Consider the following 27,999-nt stretch of genomic DNA (forward strand, 5'->3'; position numbering starts at 1 on the left):
CATGTGGGAAATTTGACAGTTTGTGTCATATGGTGTGATTAGCCTATTTCCAATCATTCTAGGATTAGGCGGCTGGACAACTTTTGTTTGTGCCCCATTTCTTATCAACTCAGTCGACGCTTGCTCTATTCTCTATGAGTCAGAGTACAGTACAATATCCATAAGATTGTCAGTTTATTTCCATTGAGCTGCAGGAAGTCAAGGCTCTGTGTGGCTCCTTTGGTCTAGATAAGAATCTACAATTAACCCAGAAAAGAATCCCTTTCTAGTCTTCCAGTCCAGAATTGTGCTGCCCATAAGAGATCATAAAAGAATGTCCTCCTATTATACGTCTGTAATTTCTCTTACACTCGGGAGTCATGATACTGTATTTCAGGATTAATTCAGGTTTTAATAGGTTTTATTCAGGGTTTATACAAGTCACATCCTGGTTTTTGCACCCTCGCCTACTTTTAGTAAAAATGGACACGCCCCTGTCGAGGGAGCACACGCAGGTGGTTGGTATCGATCCCGCTATTTACCGCCTGTTTGGGCTCAGATATTTTCTCGTGTGGCTCCATGCATTGAGTGTTAAAAGACTCGCCCACTTTGGGCGAGCCTTAGCGCAGTATGAATGAAACGATGATCCCCCTGCACACTGTTAGGGAGTAGAAGAATTTCGCGCTAATTGTAGCGACTTTTCTGCCGGTATTTTCGTTGAAAACAACTTTGACCGGTCGCCACAACCTACAGCCAATGAAGTATTTGGGGAGGAGTTTATAAGGTAATTATTAAACCATCGAAACTTAAAGTAATTCAAGTGCAATTTAATTGAGGAAGTGTTTCGGTTTGATTACCGGAAAAGTGAATGATACACTTACTACATATTTTTTACAGTGAGTAACACTAGCACTGCGTTGTGTGTGTGGTGAACATGGGCGGAGTCGACGAACTGTAAAAAAAAAAATTGGGGTGAAATTGTTGGTCACCATAACTCGATCATCCTGGGCTGGGCAGATGGGATGTAATGTTTGAACCTCTTCTAGAATAATCAGATATAGATTCATCTAACTTTGAGTGAGTCATGGTAGGCCTATTTTTAATTTTTTTTTTTTAATTAAGTGGAAGTTAAAAGGGATAACTTTCCGTATGGCGCCACCACTTTTTCACCCTTTTTTACAAAAAGGGATATCTCATTGAGGTAAATTAGATACTATATTATTTCATATCGAATGAAAAAGTGGTGGCGCCATACGGAAACTTTTCCGTTAAAAGTGATAACTGTGTGGTTGGTTCCGCTGTCGCTCGTACTAAGACTGAGTCGTATCTGGATCTCCTTTTAAACCTCATCATATAATTAAGTGGATCATGAGGTACTCATTCCTCTTACTAACTTAAGTCCTAGAACTAAGTACTAAGTTTGATTAGAAGTTGTAATTGTATGATTGTAGAACTAAATTTAAAGGTTCATTCCACTTGACTAACCTAACTATCGTTTCCACGGACTTCATAGACTAGACTCATCTCCACAATCATTATATAGAATTTTCGATAAATGCTATTCAACGCTTTTTGTCTTTCACGTTTATCCACCTGGAGTTCTTTCTTGAAACTGGACGACGTCAAAAGTTAGGCTTTTTACGTTTTCATTACTCCAGACTTTCATTACTCAAGTGAGCTCTAATCGGAGTGGGTCCTGAAAATCCACTCTGTTAACAAAAATTGAAAACCCCCATAAATTCTCACTTTTATTCAGAATCCTCACCTACAACTAGGAACCTATGTCAGTTTCCCCTGGTAACCAATTTGTATGCTGCGGGCAGGCAAAGTCACACAAGATACATTCCATTCTTTGACACATTCCAATTTTTGTTACTGTGACATTATGCCTGACCTCGACAGTACATCCGAACTACATTAAATACCCAACCCATTTTGCATTTGTACTGAACTCCATTTTTAATTTATAGACACCCATCTGTTTCGCTGGGTCTAGGCTCCTAGAGATCTATGAGTTCAAAGATTGAGTTTGTTTACCATTTGCTAGCACTGTGTCTACTCGGGAACAGATTGTTATCAAGTTGTGTTTCATGCTACTGTATTCAATACACTGTACAGTTACACCCCTTCAAGTATCCTTTGAACTTGTGCAACAAATCTCAACGATTTACGACACATATTGACAGACAAACCGCACAGTTATATGTTAAGCCAGTTTAGTATGGGGTATGTAGTGCTGCATTGTTTTTTTATTGGAAAATGAATGTTTTTCTCTTTTATAAACACCTTCCTGCTTTTTAATTATCTTTTGTTTAAAGGTAGAAGGTTGTTTTGAAACACAAATTAGCTCTGGAGTTTGGATGTTTAAATTTTAATTTTAAAACCAATAATAATAATTTGACAGCTGCGACCCAACTGAACTGAGATTTCCTTCTACACTAAATCTAATTACTCGTTATACTAGTACTTAGTACTTAATTCCCACTACTTTATTCCCACTATTACACTAAATCTAATTACTCGTTATACTAATACTTTATTCCCACTACTTTATTCCCACTATTATACTAAATCTAATTACTCGTTATACTAATACTTTATTCCCACTACTTTATTCCCACTATTATACTAAATCTAATTACTCGTTATACTAATACTTTATTCCCACTACTTTATTCCCACTATTATACTAAATCTAATTACTCGTTATACTAATACTTTATTCCCACTACTTTATTCCCACTATTATACTAAATCTAATTACTCGTTATACTAATACTTTATTCCCACTACTTTATTCCCACTATTATACTAAATCTAATTACTCGTTATACTAATACTTTATTCCCACTACTTTATTCCCACTATTATACTAAATCTAATTACTCGTTATACTAATACTTTATTCCCACTACTTTATTCCCACTATTATACTGAATCTAATTACTCATTATACTAATACTCTATTCCCACTACTTTATTCCCACTATTATACTAAATCTAATTACTCGTTATACTAATACTTTATTCCCACTACTTTATTCCCACTATTATACTAAATCTAATTACTCATTATACTAATACTCTATTCCCACCACTTTATTCCCACTATTATACTAAATCTAAATACTCGTTATACTAATACTTTATTCCCACTACTTTATTCCCACTATTATACTAAATCTAATTACTCGTTATACTAATACTCTATTCCCACTAAAAAGAGTTATGTTGTGATTTGAAAACCACAACAAACGTGTTTATCCAAGAAATTCTTAATATTGTTGTAAGATGGGAGGAGATGAGAATGTTTTAGTTCATTTTGCAAATGAAATCTACATCAAATACTGTTTGAAATCCTTTGCAAATTAACATGAATGGCAAAAAGAAACATGTCATGAAATTAGTGCAAATTATACATCAAAAAAGGGGGAAAACACTTTGTTTTGAGAGATGTTCAAACAAATCATGATGCCAAAGATACTCATAGGGTTTACATTTTTATTTATTAATTCTAATTTGGAGATCAACAAAACTCAAACTTGAGAGATGTGAATCAAAGTCAAAATTAGTCACTGGGAAATTCAGTTGTCTCTGTTGTAATCAATCAATAATTACACTATTCCTTTTATGTTAAATGTCCTATGTCATGACTATGATCTACATACTGTGCAAATGGAATGTATCTGATGCCATTTGTTGCTCATTATCGACACTTATCCTGATAATAACAACAAAGTTATTGACAATTAATATTTGAAGTATCTTTGTTATGCAATTAAAATGTACATTGTAGTTGTTTGCATGTGAACAGCAAACATGCATAGAGTAAAAAACTGTTGTGATCTTTAACAAAAGTCATACACTAAACTTCCTTCCTCCATGCACTAACTAAAAAATGCTTATGACTATATGGAAATCACCCATCCATGAACCCCTGACAATGGAGGTAAAAATCTCTGTCTACCTCCATACCTTAACTCACAACATCACATAAAAACCTACGCAGGTAGGCAGTTCGTGGTATTATGCCCAGTCCTGATAAAAACAAACATGGCCGCCAGTGATGAGTCATACAGTATCGGCCATTGTTATTTGGTATGTGAGCCTATTGTGTGGACTTCTACTCAGTGGGTTAGAGGACACACCTGTAGAGACTGCTAGTTGAAATAAAAAACTTGTTTGTTGGTCAGCGGTTGGTCAGCGGTTTCATTGAACTATAGGTGTTTTTTGCATGGGTGCTTTGTAGGTTTTTCTGATGATTGTTTAATTAGAGAAGAATCTTTAGTTACAAGTAGATGCTTGTTTTCAACTTTTTCAAATGGATACTTGAAGGGTTATTTGTCTGGTCCCTTTTTGGTTTTAAGACATGACTTATTGAATACGTACACTTGGTACAAGACAAAAATGGTGCCTGTCGTATTCTTGAGTTACCATTTCTTTCCCTTATCATGACAATGCCATCCGATCATGTTTGCATAAATGTACACGTTTCCTATGTTATGAGTTGTAACCTTTGGAATAGCCATAATGCATTCAGATACACATCCTTTCAAAGTCAGTTATCAGAAGATTGTCTGCAAAATAAGTAAAATTAGGTTGTATTACATCAACAGTTCTGTTGAACACAGAGAAAAATTCCCAAATTGACAATTAACTTAACTGTTGTTTTTCTGATCGAGTATTCCTCCATAAATTGTATGGTTGCCTTTCTTATAAAATTTGTATAAATTGACAATCAATCTTGATAAACAAGTTTTGTTATTAATTTACAGATCAAAGGATGGCTTGTATACATGTATGACGCATGCAGTTTTTAAATGTACCTACATGTACATGTATACAGTATTACCAGATAGGGTACACAATGCAAGGGCTTCTTGTGAACCCAGAACTTACATTTCAGACGTGCTCTAAATTCCATGCTATCCATACATGGGAATAATACTTAATTCTATTGTGTATGTCTGTAAGTGTGACCGATAATAAAATGCGGTCATGAGAATCGTGTGTGTGAAGCAACACACATGGGAGTTGATGGTTTAAAGTGGGAGGGTTTTTAAATTTACTCTCTCTTGGTATTAGTCATTCTAAGTCACGACTACAATTTAATTGTTATCTTTCTTTGAAAGACTCTAAATTGTGTCGCTGATTTCGTTTGGCATGAAAAATATCGGACTGGTTTCACAGGTCTATGGTCTGATTTACTTCTGTTGCTTTATGGATACTACAAAGGCTTTGTCGCTTTTGTATTGTAAGTTATATCCTTTTTTATTGAAATATGTAAAGATTTTTTTAGTTGTTTGGGATAGTGGTCCATGAAGTTTTATTGTTTCAGTTGGATACGTTGCACTCACAGTAATTATTTCCATGCTCTATGGTTAAACTGTCTTGTTTTTTTTTACAACGTGGCATCTGTATGTGATACAAAATGAAATTTTAATACAGTTTTCTTTGACTTGTAAGGAAACTTTGAATTGCAATAATTAAATGTTATTGTCATAATTCAATGCACCTGATTGGTTCTCACATATTGAATTACTTTTGCTTTGATTTAATGTTGTTTAATTCTTTCCTTTGATTCAGTTGATGAAGTTTCATGCCTCGGTTGAAAGAGAACTAATCTAAGTGGAAGTAGTGCCTTGATAAGGCAGTCGTCACCATGGTGATTCTAACAAAGGTAGGTTCAATCTTAAGAACTACGAGTATTCTTTTTCAATATCCCCTCCCTCCCCCTATAAAAGTGTACAGAGAAAAATGTTTTTATTTATTATTAGGTTTTTAAAGAGGCAATAAGTTGACGCTGTTATGTTTGATGTATGTTTTTAGGGTGATTGCGTGTGGCTTGATGACCCACGGAAGACAAGTAATGAGGTGCCCATTGGGGCCATGGTCAAAGTCGCTGATTCTGGACAGCTTCAGCTTCGAGATGATGAAGGAAAGGTTAGTACAAGAAACTATTAGTGGGCATCTTGACTTTTGGATCAGTATGCTCTGATCGTTTTCAGCAGAATGAAGACGATCATAGCATACTGAACGAAACATAAGTACAAGAAACTATTAACAGCTCAGAAAAACAAAGAACCTAAAACTTTGCATGGTGAAGATACAATCACGTGAGCTTTGCGGAGAAACTGTGTAGTAAACCGCTTCATGAGCTGTGTTGGTTTTGAGAAGAACCGATGGTTAACAACTCAATGTTTCAATCAGTATTCTCTGATCATCTTCAATCAAAATGTTGAATTGTTAACCACGGATCTTCTCAGAACCACCACGAATCAAGAGATTTATTACATTGTGTTTCCCTAAACCTCACTTGAAAGAATCTTGAAAGTAGAAATGTTTTATTTGATGATGTTATGTTATTTGTTGTTTCCCAGGACCATTGGCTGTCCCTTGATGTGGCCTCCAAGCTCCGAACGATGCATATATCATCTGTGGAAGGGGTGGAAGATATGATTAGACTCGGTGACCTACATGAAGCTGGTATCCTGCGCAATCTTCTCATTAGATACAAAAATAACCTCATCTATGTGAGTCATGGTTACCAGTTATCACATTTTAGTTATCTTTGCACATAAGTATGTTTGCTTAGCAGGTTTATTTGCATTGTCACATCTTGATTTGGCACAATGTTATAAAGCTGCTAAGCATTACAAATTTTGCTAAGCAGGTTTACTTGCATTTTCACATCCTAATTATTTTGGCACAATGTTATAAAGCGGCTACGCATGACATTTTTTGCTAAGCAGGTTTATTTGGATAAACAAGCTGGGCACCAGTCAGAACAATGTGAATTACATGGCATTATGGCTGGTTGTCTGTTTCTGTTCAAGAAACACCTTAAGTACCTAATAATAATACTGAACAGTTTTTAAATAAGCGCAAAATTACGATGAAGTTTCAAAGCGCTTTGGGAAAGTGAAAGAGTGAAACAGGCTTGTGAAAGTTAGTGCAATCTTATATAATCTTAAATGAATGTTTGTTTGCTTTCTTCTCAGACATTCACCGGTTCCATTCTGGTTGCTGTCAATCCCTATCAAGTCTTGCCAATCTACAATGTGGAACAAATTAACTTGTATAAAGATAAGAGAATCGGAGAGCTTTCTCCGCACATCTTTGCCATTGCGGACAATTCTTACTATCGGATGATCAGAGGCCAGAAAGATCAATGTGTTATCATCAGGTAAAACCCATCACACTCGTTACTTTTCAAGATCACAAAGTTACACGTTTAATACACCCTATGCAGCTGGAATGTGATCTTGGATTTCAGCAATGATTTTTATCACAGCACCTTGTAAACCATTGAAAAAGTTGAAAACAAGGAGTAGCTCTCATACTCAAACAAAGTCCCACATACCTTGCCGGAAAATACTGATTATTGAAGCGCCTTGAGCGTCACTGAATGACAGATATGAGGGCTATATATATAAGTGCTTATTTAAGAAGCAAATATCATTATAATAGTTGCAATATCTTGTTACCATTTTCAGTGGTGAAAGTGGAGCTGGTAAAACAGAGAGTACAAAGCTGATCCTACAGTTTCTAGCCGCAGTGAGTGGACAACATTCCTGGATTGAGCAACAGATTATTGAGTCTAACCCCATCATGGAAGGTACAGTCTAACAAATCACAATTAAAGTCAGGGCCCAATTTTAAGGCTCTGCTTACCGCGAGCAAAAAACGGCGCTTGTGGAAGCAGGGAATTCAGAACTTACATCATGTGTATTTCACAGGTTAGCAGGAAATGTCGGCGTACACAGCTTGCCCAATAATTATATAAAGTACTTTTCCTGGATATTTTAAACTTAGGTTAAATTTTTTTCTCTACTATCCAGCCTTTGGAAATGCCAAGACGATCCGTAACGACAATTCTAGTCGGTTTGGCAAGTACATCGATATTCACTTCAGCAACAAAGGTGTGATTGAAGGAGCTAAGATTGACCAGTACTTATTAGAGAAGTCTAGACTTGTAGGCCAGGTAAGTCAATCAGGGGTCGGTTTTTTCATATTTGTTTTTCCATTTTCTGTTGTATATCTTTTTTCCACAGGGCCTCAGGGAGAGCACTGACGGGGCTACCCTGTATAAATAATACTTAATAATAATAAATCACACATCCCATGGTAGCCTGCTAATGAGCCACTCAATATCTATACTCTCTACTCCCCATCTCATGGCTGGTGCAGACAAGGTCGTCAGCGCCTACTATATGAAGAGTACATCGCAAGACTAGTATCACAGCATGTTCTGCCCTCCCTGCTAGAGATTCAGAGACTAGTAAAGACGGGATAAAATGGGGAAAGCTTGTGTCCACCTGCTGTGGAGCCGACTGATGATGACTAACAATAATAGTGCCATTGATCAGAAACAAATGAAGACATGCATATTTTTCTTGCTCCCATCAGCTCCCTGATGAGAGGAACTACCATATCTTCTACTGTATCCTGAAAGGCCTGACACCAGATGAGAAGCAAAGACTGGAGTTAGGAGAAGCAGAAGACTATAATTATCTCATCCAGGTATCTATGAAAAGCTTTCTCTGACCTTAAATAAATCTTCAACTATTTGGTTTGGAAGTAGAGTACATTTATATGAATTGTCTGTTTATTTCACATTTATTAAGCCGATTACTGTGTTTGGTAGATTGGATAGCGGCTCTGTGGTTTGGTATGTTTTGTGGATATGCAATTATCAGGTCATTACTTCTTATTTTACCATAGGTCCTTATGGTTGGTAAGCAGTTTGCAACACCTAATTCTATTTTGTTGTCTTATTAATAGGGCAACTGCATCTCCTGTGACGGTCGTAATGACAAGAAGGAATTTGCTGATATCCGCTCCGCTATGAAGATCTTGACATTTACTGATTCTGAGATCTGGGACATCATGAGGCTGCTGGCGGCTATCTTGCATTTTGGAAACATAGAGTATGAGGCGATAGAGTCATCCAATCTTGATGCAACAGGATTTAAGAGCCACGTAGAGCTGGGCATTATCTCCAAACTTCTAGAGGTTAGTAGATTAAAAATATTAGTAGCAGAAGTGGGATAATTTCTTCTACATATTTGTATACTTTGTATCAGATTTTGTATAAATATTTTGTTTCATAGACGTTTTTGTTTTAATAATACTTTCAATGACAGAGAATTACCAAGTCTTACATAATTTATTCATAGTGGGATATAAAGTAATCCGGCTTTTTTACTCTGCTGAATTTGAGAAGAGTCTAAACGGGATGATTCAGTGGAAAAGTTATGGGTTTTTTGGAGATATAATTTGTTATATTGATTGATTTCCTTTTTGTTTCCAATATTTATAGATTAACCAGCGAGCTCTTGAAGAAGCCATGACCACCAAGTCTACCATGGCACAAGGAGAAGTCATTATCTCTCCAGTCAGTCGACATAAAGCTATTGATATGAGAGATGCTCTGGTTAAGGCAATCTATGGACGTATGTTTATCTGGATTGTCACCAAACTCAACGAGGCAACCTATAGGGCACCTGTAGACCGGAATGCAAAGAGACTTAGCATTGGCTTGCTGGATATCTTTGGCTTTGAGAACTTTGGCAAGAATAGGTAATTAAGGCATTCAATAAGGCTGTATCCGAATTGGTGGCTACAGCTAGGGCTACATCTAGATTTCCGCTTCATCATGGGTTGAGGTATAGGACATCTTTAGCAACACCCATAGCAACAGCCTTAGCCGTAGCTGTAGACGCTAATTCAGACATAGCCTAAGAATGGTTAAGCGATCTTGATTTAAGATGATAAAAATAGCCTTTGAGACTCAGCTAGGGTCAAAGTGTAATGCCATTTACTATTTTTTTGGATGATAAGATAAAGATATTGAGAGTGGTATTTTCTATTCCTTCTTCCCTCTAGTTTTGAGCAGATGTGCATCAACTACGCCAATGAGAATCTGCAACAGTTTTTTGTTCGACACATCTTCAAACTGGAACAGGTATTTAAGTCAATTTTTTTTCTTGGACCAAAAAGTTTTTATGATTTTGAGTCGTCACATAAATGATTTAGTCATAACTCAAGATATTTAAATTTCTATATGAATATAAATTTCTTTTATTTCTTGTCCTCTAAAGTTGGAATTTGTCTGTATTTTTTGCCAACAGGAAGAATATGATCGTGAAGGCATCAAGTGGCAGCATATCAAGTTTGTTGACAATCAAGAAACTCTGGACATGATTGCAGCCAAACCCATGAACATCATTGCATTGGTTGATGAGGAGAGCAGATTCCCAAAGGTCAGTCATAGGGGTCATATGTAAATGTATTAGGTCAGAGGTCAGTTGGACAAATTGAACATTTTGGTCTTGTGTGTTTTGTAAAATTATAAGACTTCATTTTCTAAACTTCATACAACAAGTTTTTGTTTGGATGATTAATAACAAAAATTAAAAAAATCCTTTCCAGTATTGGATTTGTTTCTGTTACTTTGACATTGTTTCTTTTGTTATTTATCAGGGAAGTGACAAGACGATGTTGAACAAACTGAACCAGCAACATGGACGCAACCCTCTGTTTGTCCGATCCCCAGGAGCACACAGTACTCAATTTGGTATTAACCACTTTGCAGGCACCGTCTTCTATGAAGCCATAGGTGAGTAACTTAGATTTCTAAATTGAAACAGGCCTTAAATATACAATGACCATGTATACTCTAGGGCCTTTCTGGGAGGCAAGAAACTGCACTGGTCTTGTGGGAAGTTTTACACTTTGTGTCATGATTTCTTCATCAATTTGAGAGTTTTAAGTATAACAGCTGAACAAGTTTTAAAATTTGTCCCCTTTCTTCATATCAAAAGTTGAGAAAAATGAGATGCAATCTCCACAAATATACTCTTCCATTGAGATGTGTACAATTTATGTCTAGTTTTTCTTGCAGAGTTAGTGATTCAATGTGTGTGTGACATAATTGATTTAAATTGATTTCCTCTTTCTCAGGTTTCCTTGACAAGAATCGTGACACCTTCAGTCCAGACTTCATCAAGCTCATTGAGACAGCCGGGAACAAATATCTAAGACGTCTGTTTTTCCAAGACATTAAACAGAGCGGAGACACTCGTAAGAAGTCGCCCACTCTAGGCACACAGTTCAAGAAGTCTCTGGATTCACTCATGAATACTCTTGGACAATGCCAGCCATTCTTTGTTAGATGCATCAAGCCGAATGAACACAAGAGGGCTGGGGTAAGAAAAATAAGAATGATTATAATAAAAGTAGGATACACAAATCAAAAAATAAATAAAATATCATTTAATTTGAGAATGGTACTTGATTTAATTTGATCAGAACGTTTATCCCAGAAAACCTCAAAAATTTGCAGAAATGATTTGATTTGATTTGATGTGATTTTGATTTTTGATTTCTCCACAGGAGTTTGAGCGAGACCTTGTTGTGAGACAGTTGCGATACTCTGGGATGATGGAAACCATAAGGTAAGAAAAGATTAGCTTCATGGATCAGTTAATTAAATCATAGTTTTTGCAGTAATACATTGGTTGCATGACACATTTATTTTTAATGTTTACTCACAAATGGTGAAAAAAAAACAGGTCACATAACACCCTGACGAGTCCCCTTTACATTCTGAAAACTGGTTGTGAAAACTTGTCGTTATACAACTACCGTTTTGAAGGGAATAATCAAACGGTCGCTACGGGACGGCGGTTGAAAGAGTTGAACCTTGATTATTTGTCCACCTTTCTAAATAATCGGTCACTACGGGTCGGAGTTGAACCTTTAAGCGAGAAAACCTTGACTATTTGTCCACTCTTTCTACTTTAGAATCCGTCGTGCTGGCTACCCTATCCGCCACACCTTCAGGGAGTTCATTGATCGATATCGGATGCTAGTAATGGGTGTCAAACCATCTCATATGGAAGACTGTAAAGCTGCTTCTATAAAGATCTGTAAAGCTCATCTTGGGACTCAAGACTGGCAGCTTGGTCATCACAAGGTGTTTCTGAAGGTAAGAAAGTTACTCTAGACATTCTAGCTCTAGGGCCAAATTTCATTGAGCTGCTTAACGCTAAGCACATTTTCGTGCTTACAGTAGCAGAAAAATTTGCTCAGAGAATTCCTTGTTCAAAAAGAGCTTAATAATTTCACTTGCTATTTTTATTTTGGACTTTAAAAATTGTGTTTTTCAATTCAATTCATTTTTAATGATCCTACTGTGGAGGAACATTTCTTTGCAATACACAAAATAATTACACATAATCATAATAGAATTTTACTACTGAAAATAAATGAGATAAATTAAAAAAATAAACCACATAATGAACCACAAGGGAATCAATTAAACAACACTTCCAACCGTTTTGTAGGAGTTACAGACTTTGATCGATATATTTTTGTTTTCTAGGACGCCCATGATCTTCACCTGGAGTTAGAACGAGACAAAGCCTTGACGGCTCGCTGCGTCATCATCCAAAAGGTCTTCAGAGGTTGGTTCTATCGCAAGAAATTCCTTCTGATGAGGAAAAGTGTCACAATCATCGCGAAGGCCTGGAAGAAGTATGCACAAAGGATACGCTACTTGAAGATGAAGAGAGGTTACCAGCGCCTGCAGGCCGTTCTGCGTGGAAGGGTGCTCACTTACCGGTATCAGTTTATGCGCAAGAGACTTCTGCGATTCCAGGTAAGTTAAGGCTTAGTCATGACTTAACGTTGGTTAGTACTGTTTGCAAAAAGGAATATGGAATAAATGTCTCTGTCAATTTTGTGGGTTTCTTTTCTCATGCCACTAGGAGCTTCTCCTAAGAAGATATTGTGACATGTGTTTCTTCCAGAATTGGCTGAAAATCTCCAAGGGTTGACGAAGTATGAACCCCCCACAAATAAAGAACGAATGACACCGAAATGATATGTTTCAAAAGTAATGTGTTTTCAACTTTCATCTTTCCCAAAGTCTCACTGTCGAGGGTTCATCATCCGTTCTGAGATCAACCACTACCTGGCAAGTATCGTCAAGATCCAAGCTGGTTTCCGTATGGTACTGCAGCGCCGAATCTATAAGAAGCAACTTGCAGACTACCGACGAAGAATAGAAGCTGAAAGGATACGCAAAGAAGAGGAGAAGAAATTGAAGAAACAGATTGGAGCTAAGAAAGCTAAAGTAAGAAAGTCACTCAAATAAACTTGTTTTTAAGGTGTAGTATGGGCACCATGATCAACATGGTTTCATGAGGCAGTGTTTCAAAGTTGCTACTTTCCTGTGGAATAAGCTCCCTGTCACACTCGACAATTTTAAGAGGGAACTAAAGTTACAATTGTTCACAAAGTCTTACATTGGGTTAATTTGAGTACTAGTATTTTATACCACTTTGTGTAATGTTTATAATATTAGTTTTATTATTATACTATGCTCTGCCACTTTCCGGATCTCAGTGTTCCCTTTTCTGCCTCTTCAAGGTTAGTGTGATCTAAACTGAGTCGGTTAGACGTTGTTGACCTTTGCCTGTTCTGTCTGGTTTTAATCTTGAGCACAGGAAGAAGCTGAGAGACGGATGCAACAGCGTATTCTTGAGATGGAACAAGCCGACCTCAGACAACAAGAAGAGGAAGAGCATGAGAAAGAAGCTAAGAAAGCTGCCATTGCTGAAGCTGAGAGGAAAAGGAACATTGAGCAGTCGACTGAAGAAGTTGTTGATGATCTCTTTGGGAAGTATGAGGATGATGGGACGCAAGCAAGGGGGCCTAGGGGCTTCGAGGTAAGTCTGAAAGCTTTTCTTTTGAATTTATGAGTAATCAGGATTGTTTACAGAGCCCCTTGTTTAAATGGCCAGTCAAAAGTTACAACTACACTTTCCATTGGGGGAAGACTAATGAGATAACACTGGGAAAACGCATGGGGTAAATTTGAAATAGTTTTGAGTTTCAACGAAAATAGACAAGAGTGGGATTTGAAACTGCAACTTGATTTACACTCTACAAACTGGGCTATCTAGCCCTACATTGGCGATGGCATTGGCCTTGAAGGCTTCTGAGTCAAAGTTATTCAGTTAACTTTTTTAATTCCAGGCATGTGCCATTGGATTATTGTCCTTGCTGCTTTGTTTTATTATTCCTGTATTTTGTATTTTTTTGTTATACTTAATAAAAAAATATAAAAAACTAATAATGATGAATTTTTAGGATTTTGAGGAATCTCGTCAAGCAGCCATTGACATCGGACCTGATGATCAAATGATGGCACCAGCCGTACCAGAATCTGAAGAAGATATCACGCAGTATAAGTTTGCTAAGTTTGCTGCCACCTACTTCCAAGCTGGGGCTACAACTTCATTCATTAAACGGATGCTCAAAGAACCTCTTCTAGATCTGAGAAATGAGAATGACAGACAGGTTAGTTGAAGCAAGATGAATTTGTCTCCTCAAGAAGCTGTAAATATGATTTTAAGGAAGTTTAGAAAGTGAATGTGTTTCTGATTCCTCTTGTTGATTTCGTACTGACCTTAAAGTAAACTGTTTAGAAATATCTAAAAAATAGTCAACCTGTGGTTACAACAACCATGAATAAAATCTGTCTTGTGCGAGTATTGGTTCTGAAAAGAGCCGATGTAGTCTTGATGTTTCGAACAGTATACTCTGCTAGTCTTATAGAGAAACTGTTCAGATTGAAAATCAACTTGTTTATGTTCCTTGTTTATTTAACTTGATATTTGTCTTGTTTGTTTGTTTATTAGGCTGCTCTGGCTGTATGGATTACTATTCTACGCTTCATGGGTGATCTTCCTGAACCCAAGGCTCATTCTTCGGTAGTTGACAGAGTAAGTCTTTTTTCTCGATCGGTTTAACCCCCCCCCCCCCCCCAAAAAAAAAAAAAAAACTATAGGTGATGTTACTAAAGCTAAAACATGATAATTGTAGTCATTGTGTTTCTGATGTTGGAGTGAGTTTTCATAATAATCTATTTATTTTCTTAGGATGGCAAGTCAGTTATGACTAAGATTTATAACACACTTGGAAGGACACGAGGCAAGAAGGAGCTAGAAGAAGCTAGAGAAAGCATGAAGGATGACAATCTGGTAAGATTTATTCACTCTTGTTCACTCTAAATCACCCCCAGTGATTCAAGTCTGGTTTGCTGCTGACTTTGACTCATGCCTCCATGCCCCCTGGTCATTGCCTTAAAATGCTCCAGTAGAAACTTACAATTTCCTCATAGGGTGCCCTTTACCAAGGAGAAAATGCCTCGATGCACTTGCTCTTTTCAAAAACCAAGTATACGGGCTTGCAGTACTGTACCAAAGCTAGATAGTATTGAAATATTTGCTATTCCAACTTTCCAAGATAGGAAAACAATATTCTTTAAAGGATACATTTTCTACTGGTAAGCAGAAGAATATAAGTTTTAGTGTCTAGCAATTGAATTTGTTTCATCTTGTTTGGGGAAATTTGTAATTTATTTATTTAAAATTTGTTGTTACTATCTATTTAGCCACCAATGTCTGCCCATGTGGGTGCCGGTCGTTCCAATAAGAGCACTATGCGTAAAAAGCTGGTATCCCTGACTCTGAAGAAGAAATCCAAGATAACACAGGAGGTAGCGGACCGGATCCGAGATGGTGATGAGGTTGAACATAACAACACCATGGTGATTGATCGACCAACATCTAATCTTGAGAAGCTTCATTTTATCATTGGGCATGGAATCTTACGACCTGAGCTCAGGTAGGTGTCTTAAAGAAACAAGACAGTTTGCATACTTGCAATTCACTCATTGTAGTATCAAGATTGATGGTAGTTTTCCTCGCCTTCCACTTCTTAGACCATGGTTAAAATCCCAGCAGGGTTTTGAACCTGTGACATTCATGGCTTTGCCTACTGAGGCATCTAGCCCTGATGCTTGCTGTCTCCCTATTTTGTAAATATTTCTGAGACTGCCAACATTGGGGCTGGGGGTTTAGTCGGTAGAGCGCCTTGGCATATTACTCCGGAGGTCACAGGTTCAACTCCCGCTGTAGTCAATTTTTCTTCAACCCCAAATTAACTTAAAGTTTGTCCAGTCAGTTTCCCTTGTTGTTACTTGATTATTTGATTGTCTATGTGTCCCTATAGGGATGAGATTTACTGTATGATATGCAAACAGTTGACTAACAACCCATCTAAGAGTAGCCACGCCCGTGGGTGGATCCTTCTGTCTCTTTGTGTTGGATGCTTCTCTCCTACTGACAGGGTAAGCTGCTTAAAGAACTCCTTACTCTTTTAGCTGGCGAGTTTGTAAGACTAAAGTTACTGGGAAAAACTTGTCAGTTTGTTTGAACTTAGGAAGACTTACAAAGTCTTATGAGCGTGTACGAACCAAATATCATGCCTGTTTTAAAGATTGTGATCTCATGGATTTGTGTTTTATTGTATTAACTTGTTGATTTGTTTGATTTTAACTTGTGTAGTTTGTGTTTTATTGTATTATTTTGTTGATTTGTTTGATTTTAACTTGTGTAGTTTGTGTTTAATTGTATTAACTTGTTGATTTGTTTGATTTTGATTTGTGTAGTTTGTGAAGTACCTACGTTGTATGATCAGTGAGGGTCCAATCGGCTATGCACCCTACTGTGAAGAAAGACTGAGACGAACTTTTGCAAATGGGTCTCGGACTCAACCTCCTAGCTGGCTGGAGCTACAGGTAAGCAGATAGGGATCAAATCAGAGGGATTCAAATCAATAAGTCTTTTTTGAGATATGGTGGACATAATACTATGACACTATTAGGTTTGGGTAAATTTGTCTGTATACACCCAAACCAAACACTACACTCCTATAGTGTCCACCATACCTCAAAACGGCTAATAGACTCCTTGCATATTGTGAAAGGCTAAAGAGACAGATGCTGAGATCACGTGCATGCTTTTACACACATTGAACAGCTTTCATCGATTTGACCCTTAACCTTTGACCTTTACATCCAGGCCACTAAATCCAAGAAGCCATTAATGCTTCCCATTACCTTCATGGATGGAACAACTAAGACTCTACTAGCTGACTCTGCAACAACAGCTCGAGAACTCTGTAGTCAACTATCGGAGAAGATTGGTTTAAAAGATCAGTTTGGGTTTTCTCTCTACGTGGCGCTGTTTGATAAGGTAGGTTAACAAAAGATAAGACTTAAGGCTATCCATGGTGGAAAATACTATGTAAGGTTTGCCGAGACACCATGTAAAATCTCTTTGTGAGTTGTGGTGGCTTTGAGAAGAGTCGGTTTGTACTGCTTGACCTTTTTGGCAGTGTGCTCTGACTGTTTCTTAGGAAGAGCACACTGACCGAAACGTCGAGTACAAACCGGCTCTTTTCAGAGCCACCATTACAAAGAGATTTTACTAATACATATTTAGTTTACTTTACATGATAGTATTTGCTTGCATTACCACAATTTGTGCATCCATTCACTTGATAAATGATAGATGTCTCCATTTTAACTATGTGACTTCTCCCCCTAGGTATCATCATTAGGCAGTGGTGGCGACCATGTTATGGATGCTATATCACAGTGTGAACAATACGCAAAAGAACAAGGAGCCCAAGAACGTAATGCTCCATGGCGTCTATTCTTCAGGAAAGAGATCTTTGCTCCATGGCATGATCCTACGGAGGATCCGATTGGAACTAATCTCATCTATCAACAGATCGTGAGAGGGATTAAGTTTGGTGAATATAGATGTGATAAGGTGAGACAACTCTGAGATTAATTTCATTTAAACCTGAGATTAATGAGCTTCTTCTGCCTATCAATTGATTTGATGGATGTTGAGTTTGGTAATCTCAATTTGGAGGCGGTTTCGGTCTTTGTAATTTAACTGCAATTCAGCCTTTGGCTGCGAATGTCTTTGTTTTTTAGTTACATCTTATTTTGTGTTTATTTAGTAAAATATTATGCAGAAATTTTAAACCAATGGTACAGTAGTAGATTAATCAAACAATATTAAATGTTATTTTGTGTCTTGTTATGAAGGATGCTGATTTGGCTGGCATAGCTGCTCAGCAGTACTACGTAGACTATGGAGCTGATATGGTCTATGATCGTCTTATCAACCTCATCCCGACTTACATCCCAGATAGCTCCATGACTGGATCCAAGACGCTGGAGCGATGGGCACAGATGGTCCTTCACGAACTCAAAAATGTTAGTACTTCTTATTTTGTGTCTTGATACAAATTAACCAATGTGAGACTTTTGAGATGCTGGCAGCAGCAGACATAACCATCCTTCCTTGCTGCTCTGAGTATGCATGCACATGCATAGTATTGGGCAAGTAGGTCTGAGCACATGCACTGCTGGCAAAAAAGGGCCGTCCAAAAGTCTCCTATTGTGTTGTTGTTAGCAAATAAAATGTTTGACGTTCATCTTTTATAGGTTTCTTGCATGGGTGTTTAATTTAGATTTTTAGTTATCATCGATGAATTGTTCTTAAATTTCTGATATGATCTTTATACTTCAGAGCTACTACGTCAAGGAACATGTTGACAAGATGCGTGTAAAAGAAGATGTAGTGAACTACGCTCGCTACAAATGGCCGCTGCTCTTCTCTCGATTCTATGAGGCGTTTAAATTCTCAGGGCCCAGTCTGCCTAAGAATGATGTGATTGTTGCAGTCAATTGGACCGGTGTGTACGTTGTTGATGACTTGGAACAAGTTCTTCTGGAACTTTCCTTCCCAGAGATCACACAGGTGTCTAGTAGCAGGTATGTGCTGCATTGCGGGTAGTGTAGGGCATTTCAAATAAGTTACATAATTTGTAAGTTTTAAAATTATGTTCTGTTCTCAAAGTCAAACAAGTTTCACAATAACTGAGGAGTTTTAATGACTGAAGTTAAAACGTTAATTGGGACTTTCCGTTGTTGTTTCAAACAGGACGGGTAAACTCCACGGCCAGAGCTTCACTGTTCTGACTGTCAAGGGTGATGAATACACCTTCACCTCTTCAAACGCTGAGGACATCCGAGATCTGATCGTCTTCTTTCTTGAAGGAATGAAGAAGAAATCTCGCTTTGTTGTAGCTCTTCAGGATAACCCTGAACAAGGTAAGATGAGTTAACAGTTTGTGTGTTTCTGTGCTAGACTAGAATTTATTTATAATACTTTGTCAGTTTGTTACCTTGGGGCCTTGTCACATGAGGCAACTTCCTGACAGGCAACTTGGAGGCAACCAACTGCACTGCATGCTGCTAGACCACTTCGGTAGCACATGAGTAATTTTTCAAACAATGTCTTACAATCGTCAAGAAAAATACATTTAAATGTTGTTTTTTTTCATGGAAATTGCCTGGAACTGTTTGCCTGTAAATTGCCTTGTGTGACATGACCCTAAAAGCTGAACTTGTAGTAATCTTTTAGAGTTTGTTGCATGTTTTCAGGTCAAGGGTCATCTTTCTTGAGTTTCCAGCGAGGTGATCTGATCATCCTGGAGCAAGAGAATGGAGATACATTAATGGAGAGTGGTTGGTGCTATGGTGAGAATGATCGTACTGGACGTAAAGGGGATTTCCCGGCAGAGTGTGTTTACGTTCTCCCTGCTACCTCTAAACCTGCTCCTGACATTGTGGTAAGATCTTATTACCATGGTAACGCTAATCATCACCATTTCAGTTTTTAGTACAAACTCTTGGTAAATAAATACAGGTCACCTTCTAAAATGCTATGGGATGAATATTAGTTAGGAATTTTTCCGTTATGGTTTTGGTTTTTGTGAAAGGGGAGAGTGGGTTTGGGTACTTTTTCACTGTTGAAATTTGTTTAGTTTTTTAGTCCAGCTTGTTTGTCTGCTTGTTCTGGTATAATGTCCTGTTTGTTTGTCTTATTGTTCATGTTATCCATCATGCAACGTTAAGTCAACGCAACAGTCTTTCTCTGAGAGTTTTAACAATTTAATTTCTTGTCTTCTGTGAATGTTCAGGCGTTGTTCACAATGCAACCCCAGGAGATGTCTGATCGTATGCTTGCATCTCATGAAGAAGCCATGAAGAATGGCGAGACTCATCACAGACAACATACCCTGGAGGAGTTTGCTATCGATCACTTTAGGCCACCTCCCAAGAGGACATTGAGAGGGGCTGTAAAGCGTCGTACTAGGGTGAGTCTTTCAAAACCAATCACTTTAGGCCACCTCCCAAGTGGACATTGAGTAGGGCTGTAAAGCGTCGTACTAGGGTGAGTCGTTCAAAACCAATCACTTTAGGCCACCTCCCAAGTGGACATTGAGTAGGGCTGTAAAGCGTCGTACTAGGGTGAGTCTTTCAAAACCAATCACTTTAGGCCACCTCCCAAGAGGACATTGAGTAGGGCTGTAAAGCGTCGTACTAGAGTGAGTCTTTCAAAACCAATCACTTTAGGCTACCTCCCAAGAGGACATTGAGTAGGGCTGTAAAGCGTCGTACTAGGGTGAGTCTTTTAAAACCAATCACTTTAGGCCACCTCCCAAGAGGACAGTGAGTAGGGCTGTAAAGCGTCGTACTAGGGTGAGTCTTTTAAAACCAATCACTTTAGGCCACCTCCCAAGTGGACATTGAGTAGGGCTGTAAAGCGTCGTACTAGGGTGAGTCGTTCAAAACCAATCACTTTAGGCCACCTCCCAAGTGGACATTGAGTAGGGCTGTAAAGCGTCGTACTAGGGTGAGTCTTTCAAAACCAATCACTTTAGGCCACCTCCCAAGAGGACATTGAGTAGGGCTGTAAAGCGTCGTACTAGAGTGAGTCTTTCAAAACCAATCACTTTAGGCTACCTCCCAAGAGGACATTGAGTAGGGCTGTAAAGCGTCGTACTAGGGTGAGTCGTTCAAAACCAATCACTTTAGGCCACCTCCCAAGTGGACATTGAGTAGGGCTGTAAAGCGTCGTACTAGGGTGAGTCTTTCAAAACCAATCACTTTAGGCTACCTCCCAAGTGGACATTGAGTAGGGCTGTAAAGCGTCGTACTAGAGTGAGTCTTTCAAAACCAATCACTTTAGGCTACCTCCCAAGTGGACATTGAGTAGGGCTGTAAAGCGTCGTACTAGGGTGAGTCGTTCAAAACCAATCACTTTAGGCCACCTCCCAAGTGGACATTGAGTAGGGCTGTAAAGCGTCGTACTAGGGTGAGTCTTTCAAAACCAATCACTTTAGGCCACCTCCCAAGAGGACATTGAGTAGGGCTGTAAAGCGTCGTACTAGAGTGAGTCTTTCAAAACCAATCACTCTAGGCCACCTCCCAAGAGGACATTGAGTAGGGCTGTAAAGCGTCGTACTAGGGTGAGTCTTTTAAAACCAATCACTTTAGGCCACCTCCCAAGAGGACAGTGAGTAGGGCTGTAAAGCGTCGTACTAGGGTGAGTCGTTCAAAACCAATCACTTTAGGGTACATCACATTGCTGTTTTCACAGCAAATGATTTGAGGAGTTGAGCACAAGTCAATTGATGCTAGTGATTCGTTTGTCGCACCTAGATTTGTATCGCATTTGCGTTCACAGGAAGTATCAACCAAGGCTAAAGATAATATTGAGTAGGGTTTGTATTTTATTGAGCTGTGTTCTATTTGTTTTATTGTTACAGGATAATCTTTGGAGTCACACCAAGGAAGCTATAAGACAACCTCTGATGAAGAAACTGCTCAATAATCCAGAGATGGCTGAACAAGCCTGCGATGCTTTTGAAGATATCCTTTCAATTAATCAATCATTCACCCACCCATTCAATCAATGTATTGTCCGCGGATTGATTAATTGATCATTCGATTAATAACAAAAAAGCTTGTCTAGGAGAGACCAACACGGTGTGTGAACTCACTGTGACTTTATAAACTTGTTTTTTAACCTGATAGGAAGGGAAAGTGTTTGTCAATGTTAGACTTTGAGATTTGAGTTTAGGGAACTTAAAGTGGTTATCTCGTTGTTTGTTACATTACTCTCCTTGACTTCTTTGTACCTGTTCTGAAGTACATGGGTGACTTCCCAACGAAGAGGTCATATCGTCATGGTAATGACCTCTCAGATAAGATCTTTGAATCTCCGTTGAAGAATGAGCCGTTGAAGGATGAGATTTATTGTCAGCTTATTAAACAGCTGACGGATAACAGGCTCAAGTAAGTCACGTTCGTTTCCTCTTTCTCAAAAACTTTGTTTCTTCAGAGGGAGACAACCCTCACAATGTTTTATACTATCAACAGCTCTCCATTGCTCATTACCAAGTAGGTTTTTGTCCTAACAACTTTTTTGAGTGATTACCAATAGTGCCTTTTAAGCTTCTCATCATAATTGATTTCTTACAGGTTGAGTGAAGAGAGGGGTTGGGAGTTAATGTGGCTCGTTACTGGCATCTTCGCCTGTAGTCAAACCCTAATGCCAGAAGTCACTAAGTTTGAATGCTACATAATAAGCCACTATTATTATTATTATAAATGGTTCCTTGTAGATTGAGTGAAGAGAGGGGATGGGAGTTAATGTGGCTCGTTACTGGCATCTTCGCCTGTAGTCAAACCCTAATGCCAGAAGTCACTAAGTTTGAATGCTACATAATAAGCCACTATTATTATTATTATAAATGGTTCCTTGTAGATTGAGTGAAGAGAGAGGTTGGGAGTTAATGTGGCTCGTTACTGGCATCTTCGCCTGTAGTCAAACCCTCATGCCAGAAGTCACAAAGTTTCTACGTTCAGGAGATAACCATCTATCTGTCGACTGCCTCCATCGATTGCAGAAAACTATTCGTTATGGTCAGCGTAAATACCCCCCTCACTTGGTGGAAGTAGAAGCCATTCAACACAAGACTACGCAGATATTCCACAAGGTGTACTTTCCTGACGACACGGATGAGGTAAGAGGGTCGTTATTAAACAGAGATAAATTGAAAACTTGTATTGACTCTACTTTAATTTGTTGAATTTCTTGATTTGTAACTTTTCCTGGTCATCTAGTGTATTGTGCCATGTTTTTAATAATGTTTTATTATGGTGTTCATGCATCTGTTTTGATTTCTATTTTGCTTATTTTCTCTGGTGTACTTTTTCTTCTGTGTAATTTTGTTATGGTCTTTTTTAGTTGTGCTCCCTCGAACAGGCTGGTCCTGGAAAGAGCGCAATATAAATTCAATAAACTATTATTATTGTTATTAACGTTGCCTTGTATGTTATTTGTTACTAGCTGTGTTACTTATGGGGCACACATTTTCTGAAGTTTTTCTTTGCTAGTGATATTGTGTTGTATTTGTACTTGGTGTATACTGCTGGCCTGGTGTTCATTGTTTGTTCTTTATCTTTGTATTGTAAATTGTAAAGTCTGTTAGTTGTGGAGTTGAATATTTGTTGTTTTATAATGGAACCACTTGCTCTTCAATCGTTGTTGCTTTTAGGCTTTTGAGGTGGATTCAGGAACACGGGCCAAAGATTTCTGTCAGAGTATCGGTCAACGTCTTCGGTTGAAGTCCTCGGAAGGATTCAGCTTGTTTGTTAAGATTGCTGATAAAGGTAAACATGCTATTTACAATTCAGATGTATTTATTATAATAGACTGTTGAGTAGGTTTTTTATCCACAGTGACAACAAACAAATCACCAGAGAAAACCTAGTGAAGAAATCCATCCTTTAACATTCATTCATGAAGCTTTTCAACCCAAGAGTATAAATTATTTTGAGTCATGCTTATGTTTTCTTGTCATTTTGTAGTGATCAGTGTCCCAGAGGGTGATTTCTTCTTTGACTTTGTACGTCATCTGACAGACTGGATCAGGAAAGCTAGACCAAGTAGAGAAGGTAAGAGACAGGTCAAATGTCATCTGAAAGCAAAGTGTTGACAGGAGTTGCAGCAAATATCAGATGATTGTTGAGTTTTAATTAGAGTTGCTGAACTTACATCCATGTCATCTGAAAGCAAAGTGTTGACAGGAGTTGCAGCAAATATCAGATGATTGTTGAGTTCTACTAGGGTGTTGTGTGGAGCGGATTAGGCCTTTGTAGGTTGTTTTTGTGTGGATCGCCTTTCGTGATTATTTTCGCTTTTTGGTTATCTGCAGGATTGTTCTCTGTAGTCGTATTTATAGTGTTATTTCTCTTTATGTACTGTTTGTGTGATGCCTGGAAATAAATAAATAGAAATTAATTTGTATTTCTATTAATATTTATCTTTGGCACGTAGGATCCATGCCTGTCTTAACCTACCAGGTATTCTTCATGAAGAAGTTATGGACCAATACAGTACCAGGTCGAGATCCAAACGCTGATGTCATCTTTCACTACCATCAAGAGCTTCCTAAGCTCCTACGAGGTTACCACAAATGTTCCAAGGAGGAAGCTGCTCAGCTAGCTGCTCTTCAGTACCGAGTCCGATTCAGCGATGATAAATCTGAGTTTCAGAATATTCCTCGGATGATGAAGGAATTGCTGCCGTCTGATATGATAAGGGTTATGTCTCCTGAGGATTGGAAGAGGGTAAGTAGATTTTGCTTTTTTTAAACAATTTTGTAGCAAGGAGGAAAACTCTGTAGATTAAATTCATTTTTATGTGAAGTGTGGGTGTTGTAACTACCCATGTTTTTTTAGTCTATATGAATAGTTTTGTTTATTATCCTTTTCTGTAATTGGCCGCTTGGTTGCTGTTGGTTTGATCAATAAATATAATATTTGTTATTGTGATTTGTTTTTCCCCAGGCTATTGTTGCTGCTTATAACAAACATTCTGGCAAGTCTAGGGATGAAGCTAAGATTGCTTTCTTGAAGATCGTTTACAGATGGCCAACGTTCGGCTCATCTTTCTTTGAAGTCAAGGTGAGATATTAGCTCTGTTTATTACTCTTTAAAAAAGTGTCATCCAGTAATCTACTTTGATTCATGTCTTGAATTTGTTTCTTCATTGATTTTGTTGTTTTTGTTTTGATTGACAGGAAACATCCGAACCCAATATGCCGGAGATTCTTCTGATTGCAATCAATAAGCTTGGGGTGAATTTGATTGACACTCGCACTAAGGTAAGAATCTACAAAATGGACTCCGTTTTCAAAAATAATTCTTTCGTTCCTGAGTTAATGAGAAAAAGATGTTTGCAACGGTGTCCAAAGTTACCATGTGTGTTTATCACTTGTTGGGGTTTTTGTTTTTTAGGTTTCAAACTATTATTAAGGTTTCCCATCATGACAATATTTATACCATTTAAGCCATGTCAAATCTCTGAACATTTATATTTTCAATGTTGGAACAGGCCTGTATGCTTCGTTTTTGAAAGGGCAAGGGCATCTAGGCATTTCTCCTTGGTAAAGGGCACCCTATGAGGAAATTGTAAATTTCTACTGTTTTATACACCCTTTACATGTCTCCACTTTTGAATTTGCGTCTTTTTACAGGAGACCCTTGCCACGTACCCCTTCACTAAGATTTCAAATTGGAGTAGTGGTAATACCTACTTCCATATGACTATCGGCAATCTAGTCAGGGGAACCAAGTTACTATGCGAAACATCACTGGTAAGTACATGTTGAAGTCTTGGGGTTAACTGTTGTGGGGTTTTAGAACAAGTACAGGGTCCAATTTCATAAAGCTGTTAAGCAGAAAGCACTGCTTAGTAAATTTCTTTGCTAAGAAAAAAACTAATGGGGCACCAGTTGCAATAATGTAAACTTTATAGAGTTTTGGCTGGTAACTAGTTTCTGTTAAGCAATATTTGTCTGGGCTTAGCAAGTTTTTATTCTTACAGGCTTTATGAAATTGGGCCCAGGTGTTTCAGGCTTTGGATATTATTTTATTTGTACTTTGTCTTTGTTTTTACATTCATTCCTGAATTTATTTTCTTGATATTTGAATCATCATTTGTATGACCTGTATGCTCCCATTTTATTGATTGTCTTTTGTTCAATCCTTGCCAGCTAGATATGAGCTATTTATGTATTTCTGTAACCAATATGTTGTCCCTCAATAAGCATTGTTTCTTGTGCAATAATTATTTGTATCTACCTTTTGTAGCGTGTTGATACTTGTGGTGCTATTTAACTTGTGCGAGCAATGTAATTTCTTCTTATTGGAGAGTAAGAAAGTGTCCACTATGTGTGTGTAGAATCTATACTTAATGCTTCAGTTGTATTGTATTTCTGTATCTGTTTAGATGAACGTGTCATAAACATTATCGTGACAATACAGATTGATATAATGCTCTTATTCACTGCTGTTCCCTATTCGAGTCTCTACACACAAATGGCTGACTGAGGTTGCAGTGAAAGCCCATACCTCCCCATTCTTGCCTTATTTCTCAATTCACTATATCCTGTGATATTCTAAGACCTAGTGATCTAATATTACTTGAGTGAATGGTTGATTCTGCATGCTATTTAAACTTGTTTTTGATGTGTTTGTTTATTATTTAATAGTAATATTTAGATATTTAAGCTGGTATTTAAATTTCTATCTGCTTGTGTAGTTTAAATACTTTTATGTATCAGATGTTAATTGTATTTTTCATGATCATACTTTTGTGAAATGGTAGAGTAGAAGTATTAGTCAGATTTTAGGTTTAAATTTGCATAATAAAGAAAATATTGGTGTTTACTTAAACTTATTCTATTTTCAAAATCATTAATTATTTTGTTTTGTTTCTAGGGCTACAAGATGGATGACCTATTGACCTCTTACATCAGCCAAATGCTGACCAACATGAACAAGCAACGAGCCAACAATCGCAAGTAAATCATATATATCCCTAATCATCCCTCAAACCAGTTGTACCAGCTGAAACCGGAAATATTACTAGTTCAACTCTCTGGAACTGGATACAAGTTTACAATAGTACAGTTAGCGTAAACTAGAAATAACCAGTTCACAACTGTGTAGCTAGCTGACACTGGAAATAACCAGCTCAACTAGCTTTAACTGGATACAACCAGTTAAAACAGTACAGCTTTTGTTAATAATTTATTTTTACAAAAAAGCCACAGCAACTGCAAGTAATGTGCATTTTTATTTTGGTATACATGCTAGACGGAACTGGATTAACCTAGTTCCATCCTGTTCCTACCAGTTGTGTAGGATTTATTTCTACCAGTACTTTTTACAGTAACATTCCTGGGTTGACTGCCTCAACCCCACTTACTTGTTTATATGAAATATCATCATATGCAAGTAAAGTATGTACTACTTACCATTCCAGTCTAGTTCTTAGCAGGTTATAGTAGATGACCTGCTGGAACTAGATTCAACCAGTTTAGACTGGATGTAACTTGTTAAACGGGCTCAGACCCGTTGACTGTTTGGTTGCTTGTTATTTGCCCATTGCATGTGCCTTGTACTGTATGGGAAATAACGTCAACCTATGTTGATCATACACATCATTCCAATTCAGTTGTAAGTTGTTTGTACTAGCTTGAGCTGTGTTAAACAAAATACATTTTTTAATGACTCTGAGCAGTCGGCAAATAGAGTATTTGATAACGTACACATACCCATTATTGCAAACCAGTTATGACTAGTTTAGACTAGTTTAGACCAGTTTTAACAGGATTTTTTCCAGTTTGAAGTATTTGTTTTCCAGTTTTTATGTTGAGGGTATCAGTCATTGTGATTTTATTTTGAGGTTACTGGGACTAACAGTAGTAATCCGCTGGTAATTCAATTGGATTTACTAAGTTTTACAACCCAGAATTTAGTTCTTGAAAAGTTATTTTTCTTTTCTTTATTTGTGTCTACAGCATTACTATCTGTATATTTGGTTTACTTTTTTTCTTGTTAATGGGGGTTTATAACATTGGAATGAATACATAATACAAACTTAATCTTGGTGCAGACATTCATTTTCCCAGAAGGTTAAAATAGACTGGTTCTTTTTGGTTCAAATGATAACAAGTGTACTTAAATTGTATTGGTCATTGGGAACATTACAAAGATGGTGGAAGTTTAGGCAATGTTTAGAGATATTCTAGCAAGTCCATAGAGAGGGTTGTGGGTTTGAAGATATTAAAAACATATTTAAGCGTGAATCATATTTACTAGATTGATTTCGGAAAAAAGGAGAGGTGCATTGGATCATGAATATGTTTCCCTTTGAATTA

The 27,999-nt window shown here is 37.7% G+C and overlaps 1 protein-coding gene across 1 annotated transcript; it reads left to right on the forward strand.

Moving 5' to 3' along the window:
• Nucleotides 1-625: 625 nt before the first annotated feature.
• LOC139945045 (unconventional myosin-VIIa-like) lies at nt 626-27,874 on the forward strand. The gene is made up of 42 exons (XM_071942299.1): nt 626-763; nt 5,566-5,659; nt 5,809-5,922; nt 6,360-6,512; nt 6,981-7,165; nt 7,476-7,597; nt 7,821-7,963; nt 8,389-8,502; nt 8,764-8,994; nt 9,302-9,561; nt 9,868-9,946; nt 10,113-10,244; nt 10,465-10,600; nt 10,945-11,189; nt 11,377-11,438; nt 11,788-11,971; nt 12,368-12,643; nt 12,914-13,120; nt 13,494-13,715; nt 14,140-14,349; nt 14,691-14,774; nt 14,931-15,032; nt 15,446-15,678; nt 16,066-16,183; nt 16,505-16,633; nt 16,917-17,090; nt 17,445-17,672; nt 17,957-18,127; nt 18,444-18,688; nt 18,858-19,027; nt 19,361-19,548; nt 19,900-20,076; nt 21,532-21,634; nt 21,904-22,060; nt 22,533-22,791; nt 23,326-23,440; nt 23,639-23,725; nt 24,108-24,400; nt 24,620-24,736; nt 24,853-24,936; nt 25,309-25,428; nt 26,555-27,874. Exons 2-42 carry the CDS (start codon nt 5,642-5,644, stop codon nt 26,639-26,641), a joined length of 6,534 nt encoding a protein of 2,177 aa, XP_071798400.1. The 5' UTR covers nt 626-763; nt 5,566-5,641; the 3' UTR covers nt 26,642-27,874.
• The last annotated feature ends 125 nt before the right edge of the window (nt 27,875-27,999 follow it).

This window comes from Asterias amurensis, chromosome 12 (genome assembly GCF_032118995.1).
Source record: "Asterias amurensis chromosome 12, ASM3211899v1".
NCBI lineage: Eukaryota > Metazoa > Echinodermata > Asteroidea > Forcipulatida > Asteriidae > Asterias > Asterias amurensis.